The 25,108-nt window shown below is 30.6% G+C and overlaps 1 protein-coding gene across 2 annotated transcripts in view; it reads right to left on the reverse strand.

The window, feature by feature from the left end:
• Nucleotides 1–1,343: 1,343 nt before the first annotated feature.
• The window catches only part of alpha-Man-Ia (alpha-Mannosidase class I a), a 351,960-nt gene continuing 328,195 nt past the window's right edge, over nucleotides 1,344–25,108 (reverse strand). For both annotated transcript variants that reach the window (XM_018548472.1, XM_018548473.1), the window contains 6 exons: nucleotides 8,990–9,169; nucleotides 5,858–6,071; nucleotides 3,271–3,495; nucleotides 2,765–2,970; nucleotides 2,188–2,382; nucleotides 1,344–1,630 (listed from right to left, as the gene is read on the reverse strand). In XM_018548472.1, the coding sequence (XP_018403974.1) occupies nucleotides 1,508–1,630; nucleotides 2,188–2,382; nucleotides 2,765–2,970; nucleotides 3,271–3,495; nucleotides 5,858–6,071; nucleotides 8,990–9,169 (1,143 nt within the window). In that variant the 3' untranslated portion in view covers nucleotides 1,344–1,507. The remainder of the gene's footprint in view (nucleotides 1,631–2,187; nucleotides 2,383–2,764; nucleotides 2,971–3,270; nucleotides 3,496–5,857; nucleotides 6,072–8,989; nucleotides 9,170–25,108) is intronic.

Consider the following 25,108-nt stretch of genomic DNA (forward strand, 5'->3'; position numbering starts at 1 on the left):
AAATTGTTGGATAGTCAAAATCTTTTTGAGGAACATCGATAAAAAACGGGGAAAGAGACTGCGTTAAACGTTAGTGTTATAAAACGTTGTACGAGACGTTTTTTAAACGATGGTTTGACGATTTATCGCTATTTTCCTTTTTTTTCCTTTTTTTTTTGTTTGATTGACTGACAGTTTCATTTTCAAAGTTTTACAAAACAAGTTTATATTGATACTTGGTGTCGACGTAAAATTGATTCTTATTTCAGCTATATAAAAGCAATTCACACATAGTTTCAATTATTACACTGAATTCGTACGCGATGTCAAAACTTAACATTTGAAGAGACACTCTCATGGAATACTAAATTAATGTCATTGACAATTTGATACATTAATTTAATCTGTATCTTATAATGTGATAAAACATTCCACAATTATTAACATTTTCTTAATAATATTTTTCATCTGTTTCTGGAGAGTCATATTTCTCCAGAGTAATTATTAATGAAAAAGAAAGGAATGCGAATGAATCATCGCTTACCCTGCCGTGATTTTTAGAGAGTATTAAAAATGTTAACGTTACAAATATACATTTAAGTGTAAAGTAGATTGCTTGGCATTGCGGCTGAAAAAGGAAATAGGCGAAGCATTCACATTCTCGCAACATATTTTTCTATTTTCATACCTCTCTCGCTCATTCTTTCACATTCTCACTTTCTTTATTTTTACTATTTACAAACGTGTGGTTTAAATAACGTTCGTTAATATTTTCATTCTGTCTTTTCACTTTCAATTCTCTCTCTCTCTCTCTCTCTCTCTCTCTCTCTCTCTCTCGTTCTCTCATTTTTTCTCTCTTTCGTTTACCTAAAATAATTATTTTAATTTAAAATGTATCGATTCAATTTAAACGTGATCGAAGGGCAGACTAATTTTTCTTTATCTTCTTCATTAATTTGCGATTTTATTATATTACACAATGGGTCAAAATAGAAAATCGCGTATTGATGTTTAGAATTAAACATCTTTTATATCGTAAAGTGAACATTTTTAAAAATCGAGGAAAGTGTAAAGTGTAAAGCCTAATCGAGTCTTGAAAACAAGATGTTAATGTTTATTATATTGTGTGAAATTTATATACACTTTACATTTTCCTCGATTTTTAAATCATACGAGTCAATTATTATTATCTTTCATTATATGAACATTTTTATGATAATAAATGGAAAAAAATAAAAAAATATAACAAATGCAATATGATATTTGTTTTTGTCGCCATAGAATTTTTTTGTAATCAATATTATGTAAAAAATTATATTGTAATAATATATTACGTAAAAAAAATTGGCTGAAAAAGCGCTTTGTTCAAAATAAATTTCTTCAGTCTTCTGTATAATTTTGATCCACTGTGTATCGTCGTATTATTATATATATTATGTATATATACATATGTATATATATTTATCGGTTCCATCACTGCCAAACGAGAATTGTCGGTATCGTTCAATATATCGTGAATTTGTCTGGCTTATAAAGAAGGAGCTGGGCGATACAGAGGATTGCCCTTGATAGGAAGCACATGAGCCTCGGAGTTGAATACCCAGTCGTCCAGACTTATGAGATCGTCGTCGCTGAAGAGCAAATAAAGATACTGGAAAAAGATAAAATATTTTTACATTTTATATTTTCATATCTATTATTATACTTTTATAACTACATATATTTTTATTAAATTCTCCTCTCCTTTTTCTATATTTCATGTATTGATAAAAAAATACGTTTCATTGGAAAGTTTCTTTACCGATATATTATCTCCACTTTATTTTGCCTCTATAAATGCTCTAATTAAAAAATATTATAAATATTATTAAATATTATATATTATAAACCTGATTAAAAAAATATTATGTTAAAAATATTTACATAGATTAAATAAAAAATAAATGGTAATTATACATATAATTATAAGGAAAAAAATAATTTGACTAAAGTATTTAAAAATTTAGGTAGATGCAAAAATAATTCTGTATGTACTAAAAAGATCTAAAAATAATTTTGTCGGAGGAAATAATTTTGTCAAAATAATTATGTAGAAAACTCAAACGTGATAAATTGCAATGTTGCAAAGGTCTAAATATTAACCATTTAAGTCAATCTTTCCGAGAAGTAGCGTAAACCGAATCGAAGCGATGTTTCGTTTCTCTTTACCTTCAATGTCTCAGCAAAGAAGTAACTTTGTTGGACGTCGTCTTTCGCCGAGTCGACTAGGTAAACATTGTTAAGTCCCGTGAATCCTCCGGGAACCCGACAATGTTTTTCCAATGCTTGAACCGCCTCCCAACCCCATTCGCGATATTTTGGATCTTTTGTTAACCGCCACATTACGAAGTAGGATTCGAAGGTCTGTGAAGAAGTATATCTTGTTTTACTATTCAGTAAGTTATATCGGTTTTCTTATAAAAAATAATCTTGCATAAAATAATAAAAATACTTTTTTATGCAATTTATGATTTTTTGTCATAAAATTACAAACTTAATAATTAAAATGACTAAATTTTCTATTTAATAATAAAAAAGAGAAAGTATATATATTATATTTAATTACATCAATAAAGTTAAATCCATCCGTATAATATATTTTTTCGCGATTTAACATAATTTATAAAATAATGTTTTAGTATGAATCCTTCTCTTTCTTTCTCTTTCGGAGGAAAAGTAACTGTGATAATAAAATTTGAACAATTCGCGCTAATTTTACGTTAAGTTGAGAGCACGGACGACTTACCTCAGGTCGTAAAATGTAATATTTTTCGCCATTCTTTAAACTTCTGGCCTCGTTGCCTTCGATAAAGTGGAAAGCTTCGGGGCCGAGTTTCGTAGCACTTCTGTCATAAGATTCATGACACGTGTTGGTCAATCCAGCAGCAATGTTCATGTATTTATCAGACAATTCGTTTTCTAGAGTTTTAGCGCCCAGAGCAAACATACCGCCTACAAAACATGCAACAACAACCTTATTGACAAGATTCTTTTTGTTAAATTAATCGCTTTTCATGTATTGATATAAAGAGACATAAAGTAATTCTATTTTATAATAATAAAGCTTTAATTGAGTAAATAAATAACTTTATAATATTAATATCATAAATTTGAACGATAATTACTTAATGGAGTGTTTGTAAATGGATCATTTTGTAGCATCATTTTGTACTCGAGTATCATTGCGCAAAATTGACTACGCTATAAAAATCATGGTAATCGGTAATTACATTAATGCATATTAAAACTCACCGGCGAAGCAAGCCAAGTGACCCATTTTATGCTCAAGTCTGTCGTATTTTAAATCCGACACGTAGACCAGTTTGCCAGGGGATGTTTTGATCATATGCTGAGTTATAGCAGCTATAGCGTCGTCGTACATTTCACGTGCCTCGACGTCTTCCTTGCCTGACTGGATCCAAGCTTTCAGTAGGTACTCATAGAAACTGTCACCGAGCCCACCGAGCGACATATGATCTGCAATTTTCATAAAAAAATTTCTGTCGTAAGTAAATTTATGTAAATTCCAGAAGAGCTCATGACATAATTCTCTGTAAAATTACTAAGCAAGGCCCGCTGTTTTCTTTTTTTATATACAAATTCTTTGACAAATTTTATTTCTGATATAATTTCTAGATAAATATGTCAGCTAATAGCTTTTGTATTATGAAAGATTAAAGAATAAAAAACTTTCTAAATTGATAAAAAGGACTTGGATTTGATTAAAGAATAAGAGAATAAAGGAATAAAAGAAAAGTACGGGGGGGAAGGAGAGAGAGAGAGAGAATCTGGGATTATAATATTATCTTATTATATTCTCTTCAGATTAAAGGGAAAACTGTACATATATCTTTTAAAATATTGTTAAAATTAATTGATAATTTATTATTAAATAAAAATTTATGTAATCTATATAATAATTTGTCAGCATCGATATATTTAATAAAGAGACCTTTATCTATAATGTTTAATATTAATAATAATATTCATAAAAATCAGTAAATTCGATTTTAGATTTTTAAGTACAATTATGATTATTCCTTTAAGTAAAAATTAAAAGATTTAAAATGAGCACACTTCGTCATACGTTACATTAAAGAAAATTTTAGAATATAAATAATAAGATTTGCTTTCTTCTCAATTCAAAAATTCCTAGTGTATCATTTTTACTCTTATTTTTTATTCTTTCCATGTTAAAGCGAAATTAAAGACTTGCGGGCGACTCGTTTTGCAAAATAAAACGGCTGTTCGACTGCTCTAAAAGAGATACCGCTTTAAAACAGATAGCAACGGTAATCGCTACGAGATAAAGGAACGTGGAAGAATCTTTTCCCGGAAAAAGAGGAGTTTGTTCTCCACGTTACAGGTCTACTTCGATCACGTTTGAGGGAGGCGAAACAAAGGGCACACATTTCTTGATTTCTACTGGGTTAATTCCTAGGTGCCTTGGGCTAACTAAAAGCATGGTTCCACTTTATGTGAGATCTGCGATGAAAGGACGTATAGTTTCGCTTTATCTTTTTGTTCACTACTTCCTCGGATATAGCGTAAGAACATTATCTCGAGAAAATGCATGAAGATCAGAGCCATATGAGATTAAGCTTTCGTTAAACGAATGTTAGTTATAATTTAAAGTTGACAAGCTATAATATATTTTAAATACTGATTTTTATCCACAAAGACATAATACGTTACATCTTTTTATTAAAAAAAAAAGTCAGTAGTATATTGATTTTTATTGTTACACGCCAAAAAAGTACTCGAACAAACAAGATCGATGACGTTTTCGTTCATAGAGATATAAAGGTTCACCAAATAAATTGTATATTGATGTGACAATAAGATTTTATCAGCAAAGTTGCATCAAATAATAAAATAGTTATTATCAAATATTTGTCGCATTAATTATGTAAAATTTTTTTAGTTTGTCATATACTATTTGTTTAAATGTGTCTTGATCGAAAAATCAATGTGTCATCTGAGCAACGTGTACTTATAATACGAGTGTCCACCATAGAGAAATCGTGAAAAATGTGGAAAGGATGTGCGATAAGGCTAGATACCGAACGGTTTGGATGATATATATCCCCAAGGATCTCGTCATACGTGCAGTAAGAAGGTACACAGGCGCAGGGGATTTAGGATCCGAGGCAGAGGATGATAAATGCGATATTCAAGATCGGCTATGGTGAAGACGGTGCCGACGCCACCGCGGCGAAGCATCTTTTCGCGAAGCAATATGAGCCGACGCTTGCAATAGGAAATAGTGAAAAAAGCGGGACGATCGAAGTTACGTGCGGATTTTACACTCCGCCGATTTCACGGCTATGCGAAAACTATTTTCACGGTGTACAATTGGTAGCAATCAGATTAAAAATATGTTTCACCGCAAAACACACGCGTTCAAAGATTTATCAAACGTTATTATATAGTAATAAGTTAATACTTAAATATATTTATATCGATTTGATATCGTCTGCTTGAAGACATTCAGAGATTTTGAAAAATCACAATTTAAATGCAAATATGAATGTGAATGTTGCTGTGTCGTTCATGTCTACAATTGTATAATTAAAAATAATTGTATATTGAAAATAATTGTAGTAAGGGTAAAGCAATTAATTTTATGATGCAGGAACAAATATATATGCAGGAATGACAGAGGCACGTATAATATTCTACATTTTCAAAATACATTCCTTTACATTGAACGATTTTTAAATAATTTTCTAAGCTTTTTAGACAATTATCTTTGTGCGCGCTTAAATATGCTATATTTGCGAAAATTAATAAAAAAAATATAGAAAATAAGTACAACGCAGATTATTGAGATACTTACGTTGACCCCATTTTCCTGTTCTTGGATGGATATAATTCGGATATAGACCCTTTGGTTTGTCTAGACTCTTCAAGACCTTCCTTACGTTTTCAACTTTGCTCTTGAACACTGGATTATTCGTTATATCGCTCAAGTAGGTAAACTCAAGATGCATTGTCCCGATTTCGGATAAAATACTGCAACCGCTGCTTGCCCAACCGTAATTCTTGCTGGCCTGAAAAATAAGCGCAAGTTTCCAGCTAAAACACATCGCAAGATATAAAATGTTCAACGTGATAAACGGATAGATTAAGTATAACAATATTTTAAAAAATTATAATATTTAAACAGTAAGAGAGTAATATAAAAATTTTTCTTCATAATAAAAAAGAAAGAAAGATATAAAATAGAAATACTGATTTATATCAATTTCGTTTTCAATTATTTATATATGTTACACCGTAACTCGCAATTTGAAGGTAGTGTTGTAAGATATAATAGTATTATCTAAAAAATTGTTATATTTATAATATTAAGTATATACTATAAAAAATATACTAATTCAATTTACTTATAGCAAAAACGGATGGATGCGCTGCTTCATATTGCAATAATTCTTTAAGTAAAGGTTATATTGTGAGAAAAAATTCCCTAAACGACGAGTTTTATGAAAATACAGAATATTAATTTAAAAAATTGAATGCCAACAAATAATTCACGTCTTTATCATCAGTTTTTACCATATATTTTTTTCTTTTCTCCCCTATTAAAGTTATCGAAGTTTGAATTTCAGCAGGAGTTGACCACTCTGACAGACCAATCAAAAGTTTGTGGCCTCTGTTATAGGATCTCTAGTATTAAAAAAATTTAGAATATGGTTTTAATTTAAATTTTATAAGAGAATTTACTTGAATATCCATTTTTTTAATTTATGAAAAGGAAATAGTTCGTACAAACAATATAATCCATGAGAGCAGGTAAAATATGCTAATTCTTTATGAAAAGGATTAGGATATTAAGAATAATATGAAAATTTTGTAGAATGAAATCTGATGCGGTTTTAACTAATCAAAAGCCATTGTTGAAACGTCGAAAATAAAAAAAAAAAAAGAACGAATAGACAATCTGTTCATCGGATATCGTTCAAATATTGTAACGAGGATTTAGGTAGATGAAGTTCGGTTGGGAGAACCATAATCGCTTTATAATTTAATCTAGCCAATTAATCTGCCCACTGTAATTCCATAGTGGTAAGATAGACGAGTATGCGTGCGATGTAACGCTTGCATGTGTCTTTTGTTGTTAAAGGGAATAAGAGAACGGAATTATCTCGTTGCTGCAAATACATCATAGCGAGTTGTTAAATTTGTTAAAAAATATTGTATAATTGATATACCATATGTGTAAAAAAGATAAATTTTTGTAATTTTTATTGTTCTATATATGCTGCTTAGATATTTGAATTGATAGAGTAAAGCTGCATAGAGTAAAAAAATCACATAGAACAATAAAATATATGAAACTTTTTGAACCGACAAACATTTTTCGTTTCTCTTTTCTTCTGTGCCATTCAAATTAATAGACAATTATGGCGCAGAAATTAATAATCGAAAACATTAATACGAATTATGAAGTCAAACGGATACAATCAATCGGCATATATACATGCAATTAATGGCAGATTTAAACAGAGAAGCCCAAAAGGCCCTGGGTCTGGGGGTGTCAACCTTCCAGTAATCAAAATTAAGTTAATTATATCAGATAAGTAGTTATTATTGTTCTACACATTTTAAAAGCACTTTATTATCAATTACAGCTTAATTCATAGTTTTATTATTAAATTTAATAAAATAATGGTACATGGTTTAATTATTAAACATATAACATATATTGATAAAATTGATTTTAGTTTAAATTTTGATAACACTAAAGATGTAATAATAATTTCTTTTTAATTAAAATGAACCGCTCGTTCTTTTATGAAAAGTCTTTCTCTTTATTTAAATTATAGATAATCACTTATCGTTATTTCATCACCAAATAAGCGATATAAATGAATATATGAAAAAAGAAAAAATAATATATATGAACGAATATATCGTCTATCATATAGAGCCAAAGGCCGTATACGCCTTCTGCAGTCTCATTATCCATCCAATTAAGAATTTGCATATTAATCGCGCACCGTTATTTCGACAGACGTGACTTGATGGAATCGTTTCAATTAAAGCGTAACATCATTGCCTACATACGATACTTAACAAGAAGCGTGCAAGAACGGAAACACCACGCCTTGGAGTAGCTTTTTGTAATAAGTATGTAAGTGTGAGCTGTGTGTAACTGTATTTTATATTTATACCGCGTGTTTCATTTCTTAACAGATCAATGGATCGTTTGCTGAGAACTACAGCAAATTTTTAATTTTTTTTACAATTTTTTGATTATTTAAAAAATTATATATTATATGTAAATTTTTATTAAGCAATATAACAAAACCTGAGGAAAAAATATAATAGCAAGATTTGATAATAATACTATAATAACTTAGTAAGGTTATTTGTTCGTTATAAATTACAAATGTATCGAGAGAGAGAGAGAGAGAGAGAGAGAGAGAGAGAGAGAGAGAGAGAGAGAGAGAGAATATATTTAATTTAAAAAAGTATTAAAATTAAATAAAATAATTTTTACAAAAAACTTAAATTAACATATCTCCAATAATCAGCAATTGATATGGAAAGATCTCTAAAGTAATCTGTTACGTTATTTGGATATATATATTTAAATGATCTCTTTATACACAACTTGTGAATCTTTCTTTACTGGAAGTTTAATCGTTATTTCCTGTCGTAACTTTCAACTTTCAATATTAAACTTGATAATAAAAAAGCTACCTCAAGAAGTTTTTCATTCATATTTTGACCCCTAGACGTGATTTTAGCTCTATTAAAATGTATATGTGATTTTGATGCAATCTGTATAAATTTATGATATTTCGTATCCGTGATTTCTTATTTTACTCTTTTATCTCAGTGTAGTAAATGAGTAGGTTCTTTTTTTTTGGCGCAAGAAAGAAAATTAATGTAATATCAAAGTACATCGAACCTGCGTTGATGCGAGCACTAGCGAGTTATGGCAACGAAAAGCCGCACTTACCCCGGTATGAAGGTTGATGAGGGAATGAGGAATTCCGGTTTCCGTCTGGAAGGCAGGTAGCATCCGTTCACCAAGCTGCGCCGCCTTATCCCGGAACATCACGTCTCCCGTGAGAGCATAACAGGCGAGCAGACTTCCCATGAAACGAATATTCGTCTCAAACAACGATATTTCGGAGTTCTGAAACAAAATGAGCAAAACGTTCGGATTAATAACGCGTTGATTGTTTATTTGTGAATGAAAAAATTATGGTGGTATATAATATAGTGTATCGCACATACACACATGCATACACGTTATCTTCTCATATAATCGATTCTTATAATGAATGTACGTTCATTAACCCTTTCGTTCTCATTATAGCCATATGGCATATGGTCGGGTATTATGAATTATGAAATAAAATATTATTGCAGTTTATATTTTCATATTTGTTTGTATGTGTATATGTATACATATATATGTGTGTCTATTAGTTTTTACATAATAGTCTTTTATAATAGTTGTAAAAACTTTACGCATGTATTTAATATGTATTTACAAGTTTCTAGCTCTCTAACATACAATATCATTGACTTACATGGCGTTAATTCGTTGATACAAATCATTACAAATAAAATAAGAGTTTGCAGAATTGTAATAACTTTCTTCACATATTTTAGGTGGATATATAGAAAAACATTTTTTAAATTTTACACTGCAAATTATTATACGTAAATATTTACATGTAATAAAAATAATACGTAAAAATGTCCTTGCATGCTTTCAAAATGGTTTTATAAATTGTTTATTTGCCATAAATAAAAATACAAACAAAGATCTTTGTAACTATCAAATAATTAAAAAAAAAGGATATAATAATTGAGCAATACGAGAGCAATTTTTAAATGTTTTTCGGTTAAATTTGTAACTACAAATGAAATTTTGTAAATAGACATTCTTTTTGCACAGAGATATCTCCGTGACAACTTGATCGTTTGGGGCAATTATTAAATAATTATTAGATAAACTATTTATTTTCTTTCAGTAAAATTTTCAAATAAAATTTTTTAATAATAATATATTGAAAAAAAATTAATTAATAATATTGTTGCTAAACCATTTTGTAATATGACGCGGTATAATTCAATTTTTTATGATTATAGAAAATATAATCAGAATCGAAAAGATTAAATAAATATATACGATATACATAAAATATTTCAAATAAATATAATTATTATCATTGGCAAAATCCAACGGAATATAGTGTTTGAATAGACGGAAATGAAGATGAGAATATTTGTATATGTGAGTGTGTGTTGTGCATCTAAGATTTGCAGCATTGCAGTTCTATTCATCGCGCAGAAACTCGATCTGCATCATGTAAATACATGGATTGCTCTATTCATATAGTAAGCAGTGTTCTGTAAAGTTATATCAGTAAACTGAAATAGTAATATTTGAACGAGAAATAAATAAAATCTTTCATATTCACACATGAAAAATAAATTAATACCATATAAATATATTATATACAATATAAATTTTTCAAAAACAATTATATTATTATACAATGTGATCAATAATTTTTAATATTTATAAATTCAATGTGTTAGAATCGAATTTATTATTTTAATAACTTAAATGTCACGATATGAAATATCTGCTCGAAATAATAATGCTATTTCTTGGTATATAATGGATCATTCATTGGTAATAATTCTGTTAAATTGTCATCGATAACGACAGATATGCGACAGAAACATGATGCGATGTGAAAGCTGAGTGGTATTAGCCACAAAATGGAGAGGAGCGATCGTTAGCGGTTTTGCATCGTGTGTCACGAAAGAACAGAATTTTTTTTACTGTTTATCGTTTGTATTTTGATTTTCGAGAATTATAGAGGCAAAAGTTTTCTGATATCATTGTTAAATACACAAAACATTATATATATTTATATTAGAGTATTTCTACTATTATGATTGAAATATTATTACACACGCATTAGTAAAATAAATTCTTTCTATAAAATAATAATAAAATATTCGGTAGTTACCTACCTTATAATTAGGAGAATCTGAAAACGCTCTAACGCAGAACTGTGGAGATAATGACGTGTGGTGTATGAAAGCGAGTAAATTGGCGTTGTTCTCACGTTTGCGAGGTATTGTGGCGCTAATTGACATTTATGATGCACGTTGCGATAGGAAGTGCCGTGGGAAGTTTGTAAGCGATACATTTTCGCGTCGATTATACTCTGGGACTAAATACTTCTTGTCAACTCCAGATTACACTTTAGATAGATTTTCTACCAAATTTACAATTTGGCTATCACATTATGCAATGTAATTTAATATTAGATTAATGATAATGGTTTTATATTTTATTAAACGTACCTTTTTTAGTATTAATTTCTACAGAAATATAGTATCTACCTATAAAAATATTAATGTATAAAGTAATATATAAAATCGATAAAGATACATATATGTATATAAGTAACATATGCTATATATGTATTTTATATTATAATTAATACATATACTATATACATGTATATTATATACCTTCACTAGTTTAATTTAAATGAATTTAACAATTTAATAATTTCGTTGGAACCATATTAAACACTTTTTTTGAAATTCAATTCATGTGTATTTTGATAATTCATACTAAACAATTAATTTTTTTTCAATTAATTCTGACTAACAAATTTTCCAACATACACATTATTATGTACATCAGATCTTATAAATGATATCTTAGATAATAATATTAAATAATTTTAATGAATATAATATTGACAAATTTGATACACATTATAATGTATGCAAGATTTGTAGGGATTAAAATGTAAAAAGACAATTTGAAATTTATATCTTCACAAAAATGTGTCATAGCATTGTCTAATTTTACGTTTGAATTTTTCATTCGCATCTTTATTCTCATTGTCAGAAAACAAGAATATATCATCTTGGATGTCATAGTTTCCGCTTATTTTCGCCTTTTTCTGCCTCTGACTGTCTTTTTACCTTCTTTTACTTATCTATTACTCTTTTTCTTCTTTTCCTTTTATTTTCTTTTCTGGTTGTTTCTGTTGGTGGTAACATCTTGCGTACTATTTACAGCATAGTTACTAATAAGCAGTAGTAAGTTTTAATGAAAACGTTACACGCGCGCGCGTACACACACACACACACACACATACACGGCGTAGTCGTATTGATATTTGTATATATAGTAGCATGTGCACGCGATGCAATCCAGGCATACTCTTCTTGAATTCATGAACATGCGTGCCGTAGTGGATCCGATGAACTGTTGGTATTTTACACGCAAATCTTTAATTATCCATATTATTGCCCCTTCAACTCAGGTTCTTAAAATGTAGCGTGTCGAATGACTTTAAAATCCTGTCGACGATTAGAACTATAAACAAGTATCGTATTACACGGTTCCCTTTTTCATTTATTCATTTATTTGTGCAAACAACGGATTCGCTAAAGACTTCTTTTCTTAGAACGCGCATATACTTTGTATGTGCATTGAAAACTATTGCAGATCTTACATACAAAATAATCTAAGTTCTAAAGTTGTTTTAAGTAGATTTTTTATCGAGATAATGCCTAGAAATTGTGTGATGTAAAAAAGCTTCAGAGGGTTTAAATAATTTTTTATACAAAGAGACTAATCTTTTCATATATTTTTCCTTAACCTGTGGCACCATATTCGATATAATCTCGCAAAAATATTCTATTTGTTGTAGCAGAGAAAATTGTTGGTTGATGTAGATTTATAAAAAAACGTTTTCGCGTCGCAGGACTGTTATTTCACGGCTCTCCGATTCGATCCCCATCTAGTTGATACCGGGGGTGGAGTCGTCGGTTGAAATAAAGCCAGACAAGAAGCCCGGCTGCTAGGCGTCACGCTATTTTCCACTAGCTCAGCAGTACGTCGGGCGCCCCGTCCCTCCTAATCTCACTCGGCGTCCTCATCGCCTTGCAAGACGCGTTGTCAGTTCTCTGTATAAGATCTCCTTATCGTTTTACGTATCTCTTTGCGTACAATGGCCAATAAGCTGCGGGCATTTCGGTGCGAAACGTAACATCATGGCCCCGTAAATTGTGGCTCGTTCATCTTCCTATGCCGAGAAGAGAACGTCGGTCGTCGAGCACCATCGTAATACGCAATAATTTCTTATTTCTTTGTATGTAAAAATGAACATTTAGTACATATTTATAAATTATTGTATAAATACATTCTAAAGAAGATTATACAGTCGATATTATTCTTGAAGAAAGTGGAAATTATGATTATATCTTCGTTTTCGAATATGGCTGCTATAAACGGAAACGAGCTGAGGCAACTCAAGCGAAAAGCATTGTGAAGAGCGAAGTCAATTGTTCGAAGAGGTTCTTTAACGAATAATGGAGTTACAGTAGGACATGCGCTACACGGGAGGATCACAGGTGTTGATGCGATCTCTGAAATCGTTTTGTAGGGAAACTGAAATGTTTCCAGCACACATTTCAGACGAAATTCTCAAAGTCTGAGCCCAACAACGTGATTCTCTAATAACTTTATACTTTTCTGTGAATTACTAAATTATTATTAAACGTTAAATAAGATTTTTTTTAATTTAATTCGTATGAAAGAGAAAGAAAGATATATAGAATAGACATGATAAATTCATCATCAGGTAAAGAATTATAAAAAATGAATTGATAATAGAAAAATCGCATAATTAAGTATTTCAAATATCTGTCCACTTGTTCGTTTAGCGGTATTTCACTAAAAAATTAAGAAAATAGCATGGAATAAAAAAATACATAAAAAATTATTAAATGTTTAATACTATCGTAATCTTTGACATAAAAAATTACTTTATTGTAATATTTTATTCTTTTATAAATAATATAAACGATTTAAATAAAATGAAAAATAAAGGACTCTTTATATAAAATAATAATCTAACAAAGAAAGGACAATAAGAGTCAGATAGTAAATAAAATAAAATAAAGCGGTTAAAACATTTAAATAACTTTAACTGTGTATATACATAGAAATAATTGAAATACAATAAATAAATTAGAAGTACTTAGCCGCTTATGATGTTATAAAAATGATAAAAACGCAAATTTGTGAAAAACGCAACTAGTTTCGACTCCAAGGATTGAGTCATCTTCAGACGTCCAAAAAAAAAAAATATCAGGCATAACACTTCCACTCGTTCTGTCATTACGGATCATAGACTTCAGTTTAATCATGATTTTCAATGGGAAGTTGTGAGAATCCTAGATGAAGAACCTAACTATAGAAAGCGTATAATTTCAGAGATGTTAAACATTAATAAACAAAAATATAGTCTCAATCTACAAACGGACACCGAAGGTCTTCACGATTCTTATATTCCCATTGCAAATAAAGTTTGATCGTTCGATACCGACTTTTGTTATTTTGCTTAGTATAGTTTCATCAGTCACAGTAGCTGCACAGTATAATTTTAATATTCAGTCTTTAAATATAATAAGTATCCGCTATCATGGCTCTTTTTTTCAATTTTTTAAATTTTACTGTATGTCTTATTTTTGATTGTTCTCATTATACACTGTTAACTGACGAATCGATTTTGTGTAAATAATTTTTCGTTTGGTGAGTTAAAGAATTTTCATATAAGATCTTACTGTTATCTACGGTTGTTTTGTTTAAATTTATGATTACAGATACATTGTTCTAATATAAGATCTTTCCATCTTTTATTATCAATGTTATTCAATAATAAAGAAAATCGAGGAGTTGGTGATTTTATGATTTGACTGTATGTATGGAAGGAGAGAATAATTTTTTTTTTGGACGTCTGAAGATGACTCAATCCTTCGAGTCGAAACTAGTTGCGTTTTTTACAAATTTGCGTTTTTATCATTTTTATAACATCATAAGCGGCTAAGTACTTCTAACTTATTTATTGTATTTCAATTATTTCTATGTATATACACAGTTAAAGTTATTTAAATGTTTTAACCGCTTTATTTTATTTTATTTACTATCTGACTCTTATTGTCCTTTCTTTGTTAGATTATAAACGATTTAATAAATATTTACAGTACAACAATTTACGAAAATAATATCGGATGCAATTAAACAGGCGATCAAAATGAAGCCAACAATATTTGAATGTAGTTTCGTTGCAATTCCGTTCTCTCTGTTGTGTGTACTAAAACCAGCTAATACATAAGTTTGGTAACATAAAATCTCGTAAATGTAACATGACCTTAAGTATAGGTCACTGTTTGGCCTTGCAACCATGTTGCTTGCAGAAGTTCTGTAACTTTAGAATGAAATTACATTGTGGAGAGTAACAAGAGTGTAGATATACGGCAAACGAAAAGAAAGCTAAATCTAAAATGTGATAATTCGTACTTCGTCATCTTTGATTCATTTTTATATTCATTCATTATTATTTATTTCTTTCTACTAGTCTACTTATTTCTTTTTACTTTAACTTTTTGCATTCATTGATTAAATGTGAGATATTTTTTTAACATTGAATATTTATAAGCATTCTGAATATCGTATTAGAATGTGATTTGATATTCATTCATTATAGAAAATAAATTCGTATAAGATTTTACAAATCTGTCAATTCTGTCTATTTTAATCTGTTATATTATTATTGAATGATCTGATTTAATTAATTGGAAATCATGAGTATTGCGTTTTGGCGTCGATGGCCTGGATCGCAAATGGTTTTTCAACATTTGAGGTTATCGAAATAGATCCACTTTCATCACCAGTCACAATTCGATGTAAAAACCCCTTTCTTTGTTGCCTAACAAACAGAATTTCGCAGATGGTTTTTCGCCTTTCAATGTCTCTTGGCTTCAGTTCATATGGGACTCATTTTCCTTCCTTGTAGACCTTTCCTAAGGCTTTTAAACGATCAGAAATAACAGATTGAGCACAATTTAATGCTTCTGAAAGTTGTTTTTGCGTTTGACATAGGTCTTTATTCACCAATGCGTGCAATTCTTTGTCTTCAAATGCTTGGCTGTCCAGAACGTTCTTTGTCCTCCACATCAAAATTACCACTTTGAAAGCGTCGAAACCATTCTCTGTATGTTTTATCGGAAGAAGCACTATCACCGTAAACTTCTACAAGCATTCGATGAGCTTCAGCTGCAGTTTTCTTCCATTTGAAGCAAAAGATCAACACTTCGCGCAAATGACGTTTATTTGGCTCAAATTTCGACATTTTCGATGCAGTATAAGAGATAATATTATTGATGCAAACTAAAAAATTAAGAAAACAAAAAAAACTGTCAATACTCGTATGAGCCAACATGGATTCTAAGTGTGTACTTTTTTAACAATTTATTCAGAATAAAACAAAACGTAAATTTGTGTGACGTTTCAACCTTCGGTTAAGGTTTTTCGCAATACAATATAAAAATAATAATTAACATTACAAAACATTCAAGATGGTAGCGCATAAAAAATATAATTAATAAAGTAGTAATGTCCAAATTAAGTCAAATCTTGTTCATCAAAATTGGTAAGTTATTGATTGTCAAGATTAGATCATTGTCGTACAAGTTCCATTAAACTATTCGGTTTAATGAAATTTTAAGTTATTAGACACGACATAATTTTTTAAAATCAAACATTTTTTAAAAGCAACTGTGATGATTAAAATGCTTAAATTTATTCTAAACGTAATTACTATCAAATTATTAAGTATTCGACAACAGTATCATATATTCTTCGCATTTCTGTTAAATTTCTGAATTGTTAATATTTTTGTTATTAGAAGTTTTAATCGTAGTATTTTATAAGTTTCTTTCATAGAGCAATTACTCGAGAGGGAAACAAAACTTGAACGTAATCATCGACTGTGGTTACGCAGCTGTATTAGGTGGGACACGTTATAAACTCGATTGTGAGAAGCTCTCGCGTGCTTTTGCGCCACTTGTAAAGGTAACTTGGTATAAGACTGCACAGCTCGGCAGATAGTCACGGAAGCACTCGCGCGAGTAACAAGTTTCGACACGCCTTTATATTGTACACGCTCCACTTTTGTCGGAGCCCTATACGATAGTTTGCCCTCCTAGGCCAGTCAACGTGAGGTAACAAAGGAATTTTCCTAGGAAAGGATTCGCTTATCTTGGGGAAACTGCCGCGGGGAAGAAAAAGTGTTATACTTGCGATAATGCCGTGCGTTGCATCGTCGTGTTGACGAGGGGATGACTTTCGAAGCAACAGCAGCTCTTTCGGGATCTTGTTTCCATTTTCCTTTTCTAACGTATCAGACGATACAATAAGTTAAAATGACGAGAAATTCGAGTAGTTGAAAATATTCAATTAAATATGTTCTTTATTAATATAACTGCAATTATTGCGACATTTTTTTACGAATATGACGATTTGTCGTTTAAATATTCCTATCAAATACTAAACTTGAGAATCTTGACGCGTTATGTACACTTCATGTCTGACAATTCCACTCTTCACAGTATTACCGCACGTTTGTTACATGTATGACAATTTGCGACTTGGATAATATTATAGTTAATATCCCTATCGAACACAAAACTTGAGAATCTTGACGCATTATGTACGCTTCACGTCCGACAGTTCTATTCTTCACAGTACTACCGCACATTTGTTACCCAGAGGATAAGACGGAGGAGGTTTTCAGTGGAAGAGAGCGTATTTAACGAGACCAGTAGAGAATGCACTAAGAGATCGTAGATTTCTCGAAGAATTACGAAGATCAAAAGAAAGATAGTCTCTCTCCCATTATTTACACATAATTTTCGATAGCAGTGATCGACCGATGACAATCTTCTTGACATTTACATTTGGTGCGTCACCAAAATGCGGACAAATCGAACGATTTCTTTGAACAAAACGTTTTTAATGAAAAATTAAATATTACAAAAAATCCTTTTACGTGGCACTTGGGGGATCCATGTATAGAGCACAATTATTCGATATATCCCCCATTAGCTCGAATGACGGCCTCTATTTCTCGGTCTGAAGCGTTCGCACGCACGCTGTAATGTAGCGCTGTCCATGCTGACGAATGCTGCTTCAATAGCGGTCCTTAATGACGTCACATTAGGATGCCGAGACTTGTTAGTGACCCTTTCAACTATGCTCCATATACGTAGTAGTCCAAAGGATTTAAATCTAGGCTGTTGGGAGGCCAGAATTCTTTGGACCAAAACATATCGACATTGTCTGAGAGCTTCAGAGAGCATCTGTCGTATCTTTAATGTGTACGATTTGTATCGAAGGTGTCCTCCTCGACAATTTGACGCATTGTTGGCTCGCTTACACCAACAATCAATGCTAATTTTCGCAACGATCGCCCTGGGTCATCCAAAATCAGCGCTTGAGCCTTTTCAACGACTGCGGGGATCCTCGCGGTGCGTTCTTTTTTGAGTGACTCTCTTCCTCGCTGGCATACTGGAACCTTCGTTGGACTGTTCTACAGCCGTAAATTTGGCCACAACGTCATAAACGGTTGATCTCGGGTATTCAAAAAAATCGAATTATCCGTTGCTGAGCGCCCAGCGTGAAGGCCTTCGATGATCGCACGCGATTATACTCCGCACTTGGTTTCAACATCGCGGTCATTTTGAGAATATGACAGTTTATTACAAGCATCAGGCTTTCTCGGAAAGCCAACATCCTTTGGCGGAGGCACAATATAGCGGAAAATTTAAATTGAAATTTGTCCGGATTTTGGTGATGCATGCTGTATGTATTTGGGAGAAAGAAGGCTAAACAAACGGTATGTATAATAGAATAAACACATTTACACCGTTATATTCCTTCATAATGTCTTAAAAATTTTTTATTAAAATGTAATCGATTTTATTTTTATATTTTTCACATTTAATATTACGTACAGTTGCCCTAAATGTGTTAACATGATAAGTTATTTTTATCATAATCAAATTGTAATTAATAATAATATTTTTATAAAATGACTTTTTATTTAAAACGTACTTATGTATATAAAAAAAGTAATTTTTTACTTTCTAATTTCCTATTTAATTTTTTAAATCTTAATTTAAATATTTATACGCGTGCAAATATGTCTCGAATAGAAATAGAACTTATAAAAAATTGAACTTTATTATTTATTTACAAATACCAATCAGAATTGCATGAATTAAATATGTTATTAGACAAAGCAGTCGTACTAGTCGACAGCTGTGAAATACGACGTGGGACGCGTTAATTTCTGCCTTGGCGCGCGCTTGAGAAGATTTGTGCGCGACGAGTTGCACGCGCGTTCTTCGTACTTATAAGCAATGCCGATAGTGCTTCTAGTTAGAAACTACTCGTGAAATAGAGACATTACATTCGTAGTTTAGATAAGTCGTATCGCGTGGCAACACAATGTCGCAAAAGCCGAGCATCTACGCTTATCAATATACTAAAATCACAATTTATTATTATAATAAGACTTTACAAGGCAAAACAATCATATATTTAAAAAATGAAACAAGTATGCGTAATCCGTCAAATAATCATATTTAAAATCTGTGTAATTAACATAATATAAAAAAATAGGGAATTTGCGAAAATCAGACAAACGCGAATGATACTATTATAGTATATTAGAGTAATAATAATTTTTCATTTCTTCATATAGTGTAATCCAATATATTTAGTGGTGTATATCGGACTAGACTATAGCACATGCATCACCATAAAACCGCATACCGTTTAATTAAGATAAATAAAGCACAATAAAAAAAACGTTTAATTGTACATATGACAATTACAAACTCAATTACTTTTTTTTATACATACTGAATTCACTGATTACCCCTTGACATATTGACGAATGTTTCTTTTCGAATTCTTCTTTTAGAAGATACAATATTTTTTATAGTATCTTTGAGCAATGTTTGTTCTATGCGATAGCTAAAATTGATAACGTAATTGCAACACGTTTTTGTATTATATAAATACCGTTAAAACTGATTTTTTGAAAAATGTAACTTTGCTTTACTTGGCTATTATATGTAAACCGCACGCACACACATTATGTGTATAAGACATATTAATTGTTTTGATAGCTACCATCGTAATAAGATACGAGTAGCAAGTGCAGCAAAACATATCAAAATTAGAAAAAAATATTTTTATTGATCCATAAAATATTCAATTAGAATTGGCAGCTGTCATAAACGAGATTTATTTTTATCAAATGTGATATTTAAAAAAAAAAAAGTTCCATAGATACTGTAAAATAAAGGAAAAATAAATACATAAAACACTGTAATGAAATGATTAAAGTCTAAATTAAAGTAATCGAATCTAGAGTACAAAATAAATATTTAAAATATTGCTTAATAAATTTATGTAATTTATGTGATGAATCTTCCAATATCTGCATATTCTTTTATTTCAATTTTTTGCAAATTGTTTCATTTATTCCAATCACAAAATATTCGTTTCATAAAATCTCGCATATGTGTTTTATAAAATAATTGTTATTTATTATCTTTTTCCGAATACATATCTCAAATAAAATTGATAATTATTATTTCCTTTTCCTGTAAGTTTAATTTCCGATACTTTTACCCGTTTTGTGTTTAGATAAAGAATAATATCTAGGATACTGTACACTCTGTTGTAATGAAAGCTAAAAGTGACATTCTCTTTTATATTGTTTTACATTAACAATAACCCATTCGTTCACAAGAAAATGTTTCTTTTATTTACTTGGACGAAACAAAATGTTTTTTTAAATAGATTTTTGAATGCTAAAAACAATGCTGCCAGCCGAATTTTACCACTATGTTAGATTTCCAAATAATAATAATTGAGAGAGCAGTGGCGGATTTAGACAGAAACTCATGAAATCCAGGCCATATTCTTCTAGTAACCAAAATTAAGTTAATTTTGTATTTGTGCAGAATTGTCAATTGTGACGCATTTCCGCCAATGTGACATCTTGAAGTATACAGTGCTGTACTGCATAAAAATAAAATCTTGACGCTTTGGTAAAAAAAAATGATACCTTTCGATGGTAGTTAACTTTTTGTATTATTTATTTGTCTGAAAGGGGCGTCAAGAAATACATACAGAGTCTAAGATGCAAAAATGTGTAAATCCGCCACTGTTCTTTCCCGCGTTCGATCGGCGCAAGCGCAATTGTAAGCGTCGCTTTCATACGTTTCAGACGTTCCTTTATTTCTGCTTCAGACACGGAACATTACAGTACTTTCCTAGTGTACTGAAATAATGTGCGTTAATATCATTTGAGATTAACGAGAATTATATAATGCGATAATCATGGGAAACTGCGATCTACGTATCGTGCTTAACAAGAGCATAATGAAGACTACGTTATAAATATTATAAAGACTTATTTTGAATTACATCAAAATCCTAAATTAGTAAGCTATCATAACTATTGATGCAATATGCATTATTTGCACTATACACTTAAAACTCATCATATTATAAAAAAATGTGCGATTATACATAGTATATTATTTTTATTTATAAATTAAATTAATTTATTAACGTTATAAATTGTCGAAACAAATACATCTTCTAAGTAAATATTTTAAATGATGACAATATTATTATATGATAATCAATCCTTTTCTTAAGACAAATTAAGTTTACAAACATGATAAAAAAATTTATAATGTAATGAAGCAATAACATTTCTCTTATTTTAGAAATGTAGTTCGATTGTTATGTTGCACATATCCTGTTGACTAATGCTGCATTAATTTTTATTATATTTTTGCATCACGCATGATTTCATAAAATATTCATAAATTCCAAGCAAAAAAATTGATTTTTACTTATATAATAATAAACGATATAATAGATATAATCTTAAAAATAGTTTTTGTGCATTATTAAATTATTACATTAGTAGTTAATTGCAACAAGAGTACCAGAATTATTGGATTATGACAAACTATATTTGATTAATAATATCAAAATTTTATTTTATAAGCACGCTCATTGGATGGAATAAATTACCATAAAATACGAAAGTGACATACTTGTAACCTAAAACGTGGAAATTGTATTTTTGATTATCTAAAACAGAAATGTTCAACAAATTATTATTAATGTCAAGACTTTACTGTAGTGAATCCTTCTAACAACTGAATAAACAAGTCGCCAATCCTGATTACAATCCGCATACAATATATTCCATGCTTGTTTATATTACAAACAACAATAACTTTTAACGATGTCATGTATCATTGTACGCTGTATCCACGTATTTAGAGAGAAGATCGTATAACTTTTAAGATTAAAACAAAAACTGTCCTTTAATACATTATAGTGTATATCTACATAATATTATATAATTTCACGTTTTATGAAAAATACCGCTGTTATGATCGATAATTTTTTGTCCTACATAATTGCAGAAGAACAAGCACCAAATATGGCCAAGGAAGACAAACAAAAGAGATGTTATCAAATTCTTATATGCCTCGATCGTTATCAGCCGAGAAAGCTACGGTCACACATATCAGTTTTACTTGGGGGGTATTCTACTTTGTCGGGTCAAAAAATCGATTTCTTAAATGTTTTTTCAATCCTTATAGTTTGTAAAATATCTCTGTAAAATTTTATACAAAAATTCGCAATATCAATGAAGTTATAGTAGTTATTCTGTCAGCGCGCTACCTGAGCGCGGTATTCTACTTTGACGGACGGACCGTTTGCGTCAAGTAGTATTACTCTATGCAGTCAGATGGTGCTATATGTAACTCAGGATTATCTTTTGTGTGTGTAAAATTTCGTTCAAAATTTTCATTATATAGACGATTAAGTGTTCTCGTGCTCCGAACGATGTATATGTGAATTTGGAGTAAACGTAGACAGAAAAGGCAATTGAGATGGTCAGACACATAAGCCGATGTCGAAAAAAAGATTTACTAGAAATCGGTATACTTTTGAAGCTAAAAAAATTTTTACTTTACTCTTGTACGCGAGCCAGCACAGCCACACTGTGGGTCAAATTTTTCGACGTAAACGATGAGCAAAAAATTCGAATTCTGGATATTCTTACAGCAAATAATTCTAGAAACATTTTGAGACCAAAATGAACCCGGCAATTAATTGCTTTAATGTACTTTACTCTTGTACGCGAGCCAGCACAGCTACATTGTTGGTCGAATTTTTTGACATAAACGGTGAATAAAAAAATCGAGAATAGAGCAAAAAATTAGCAAAAAAATAGCCCTTCAAGAATATGTACTTGATTTTTCATTTGCTGCTGTTTTTCTTTGTGGCTGTGCTAACTTTAGTCTTAAGCTAGCACAGCCATGGGTTTTAACGAATCGGCTGGAGCAAAAAAATTGGGAATAGAGCAAAAGATTAGCAAAAAAATAGCAAAAAAATATGTTTTTGGTCGCGTTTGATTGTGCTGAAGTGGCTGTGCCAGCTTAATAGACGTGAGATATGTATTAGGAGAGGGAGATAATAAGACATTTAAATCTATTTCAGAGGCTATGATATACGGTGAAAATTATGTCATTGAAGAAAAAGAATGCAATGGATATGCATAAAAACGTATGAGTAAGAGACTATGCAATGCTAAAAAAAAAAAAAAAAAAAAACAACAAAGGCATCTGTGGAAAAGAAGCAGGAAAATTAACAGATAAGATTATCAATGACTTAAATATGTACTATGGTTTGGTAATACAAAGAAATCCAGAATCAGTAGAGGAGATGAAGAACACTATATGGGCTACATTTGATCATAAAAGGTCGACTGACGAGAACTCACACCACGCACGTTGCCCTGAAGTCCCCATGAGCTGGTGCGCGTGACGTAAAGCAGAGGCTGCAGGAACACTGAATATTTTCAGGCATGGCAAAGCACCGCTGAGCGATAAAGTGTTAAAAGTTATCAGATCCATTTATAAGGACTTAATAGTAGATTATTGGAGCGATGCTTTGGATATTTCATACAAAACGATAATGAAAGCATAAATGCAGTAATGCTGGACAACGGCTCCGAAACACCTCCACTGTAGTAAAGAAAACTGTAGAAATTGCAACATTCTCAGCCGTTTGCAATTTTAATGAAGGATTTTACAAAATTCTACAAATTGTGGACGTGATGGGACTAAAAATCGGCAAGATCGTTAAAACGTACGCACGCAGATGCCAGAGACAACAAGCGCATTAAACGTTCTGACAAGCGGGCGTCTTACTACGAATCCAAAAAGGCAAGGATTGCTAGGAGAGAAGAAATGGCTGTTGCGTTTACAATACCTAACTAAGATTTATTAATTACACGACATCATATCGATAAAAGTATCAATAGTTACTCACACGATAAAGATTAATGCTTAACGTTAATACGGCGAACGGTATCGCAATGAAATATATCCACTCAAAATTTGCTTTCGTCATTCCGATAAACTTTGAAAGAACGTGCGTAGGGTAAATATATTAGGACAATTAGATAATTACAACATGTCTTGACAAACATTTGTAAACATCGAAGATTTCTACCGGATAATTTTTAACACAAATATGTTGCATGTACGCTAAAACACCATTGATGTAGTGGTTGACATCACGAAAACACCTATAAAGACAATTGTAAAAAATAAGTGCATGTACCTTTCTTTATCAAGTTGTTGCATTAAAATATTTTGTCTTAAGAAAGATTCGTTGGACATCGCGGGCATTGATGTTGATCGGAATAAAATTCATTAGCATCAGGGAAAGTTATAAGCTAACAAGCTGTACATTAAAAAAATGATGCCTGAATTTACAAAAAAAATATTTATCTAAAGTAGATTTGTCAAATAATTGTAAATTCATCCATATCAAATGGATTCTTTTAGATTTCTTACGAAGTAATGCTTCTGTAAGCCGTCTCGTAAACGTTCCATATCTCTTTGCTATCTTAATTTCTTTAGAATCCTTTAGCCGTTTAGCGCATTCCGTTCTTCGCAAATCTGGTTTAATAATTTTTTCGTCTATAAATAATGTATGATATTTCTTTCGCAAACATCAAGCGATAGCATAAATTAAATTTTTAATTAAATTTTTTAATTAAATAAAAAAATATTTTGTGTGTTGTCCTTTATATACATAGCTAAAGTAATGTTTTAA

The sequence above is a fragment of the Cyphomyrmex costatus genome, unplaced genomic scaffold, assembly GCF_001594065.2.
Source record: "Cyphomyrmex costatus isolate MS0001 unplaced genomic scaffold, Ccosl1.0 scaffold72, whole genome shotgun sequence".
In the NCBI taxonomy this organism is placed as follows: Eukaryota; Metazoa; Arthropoda; class Insecta; order Hymenoptera; family Formicidae; genus Cyphomyrmex; species Cyphomyrmex costatus.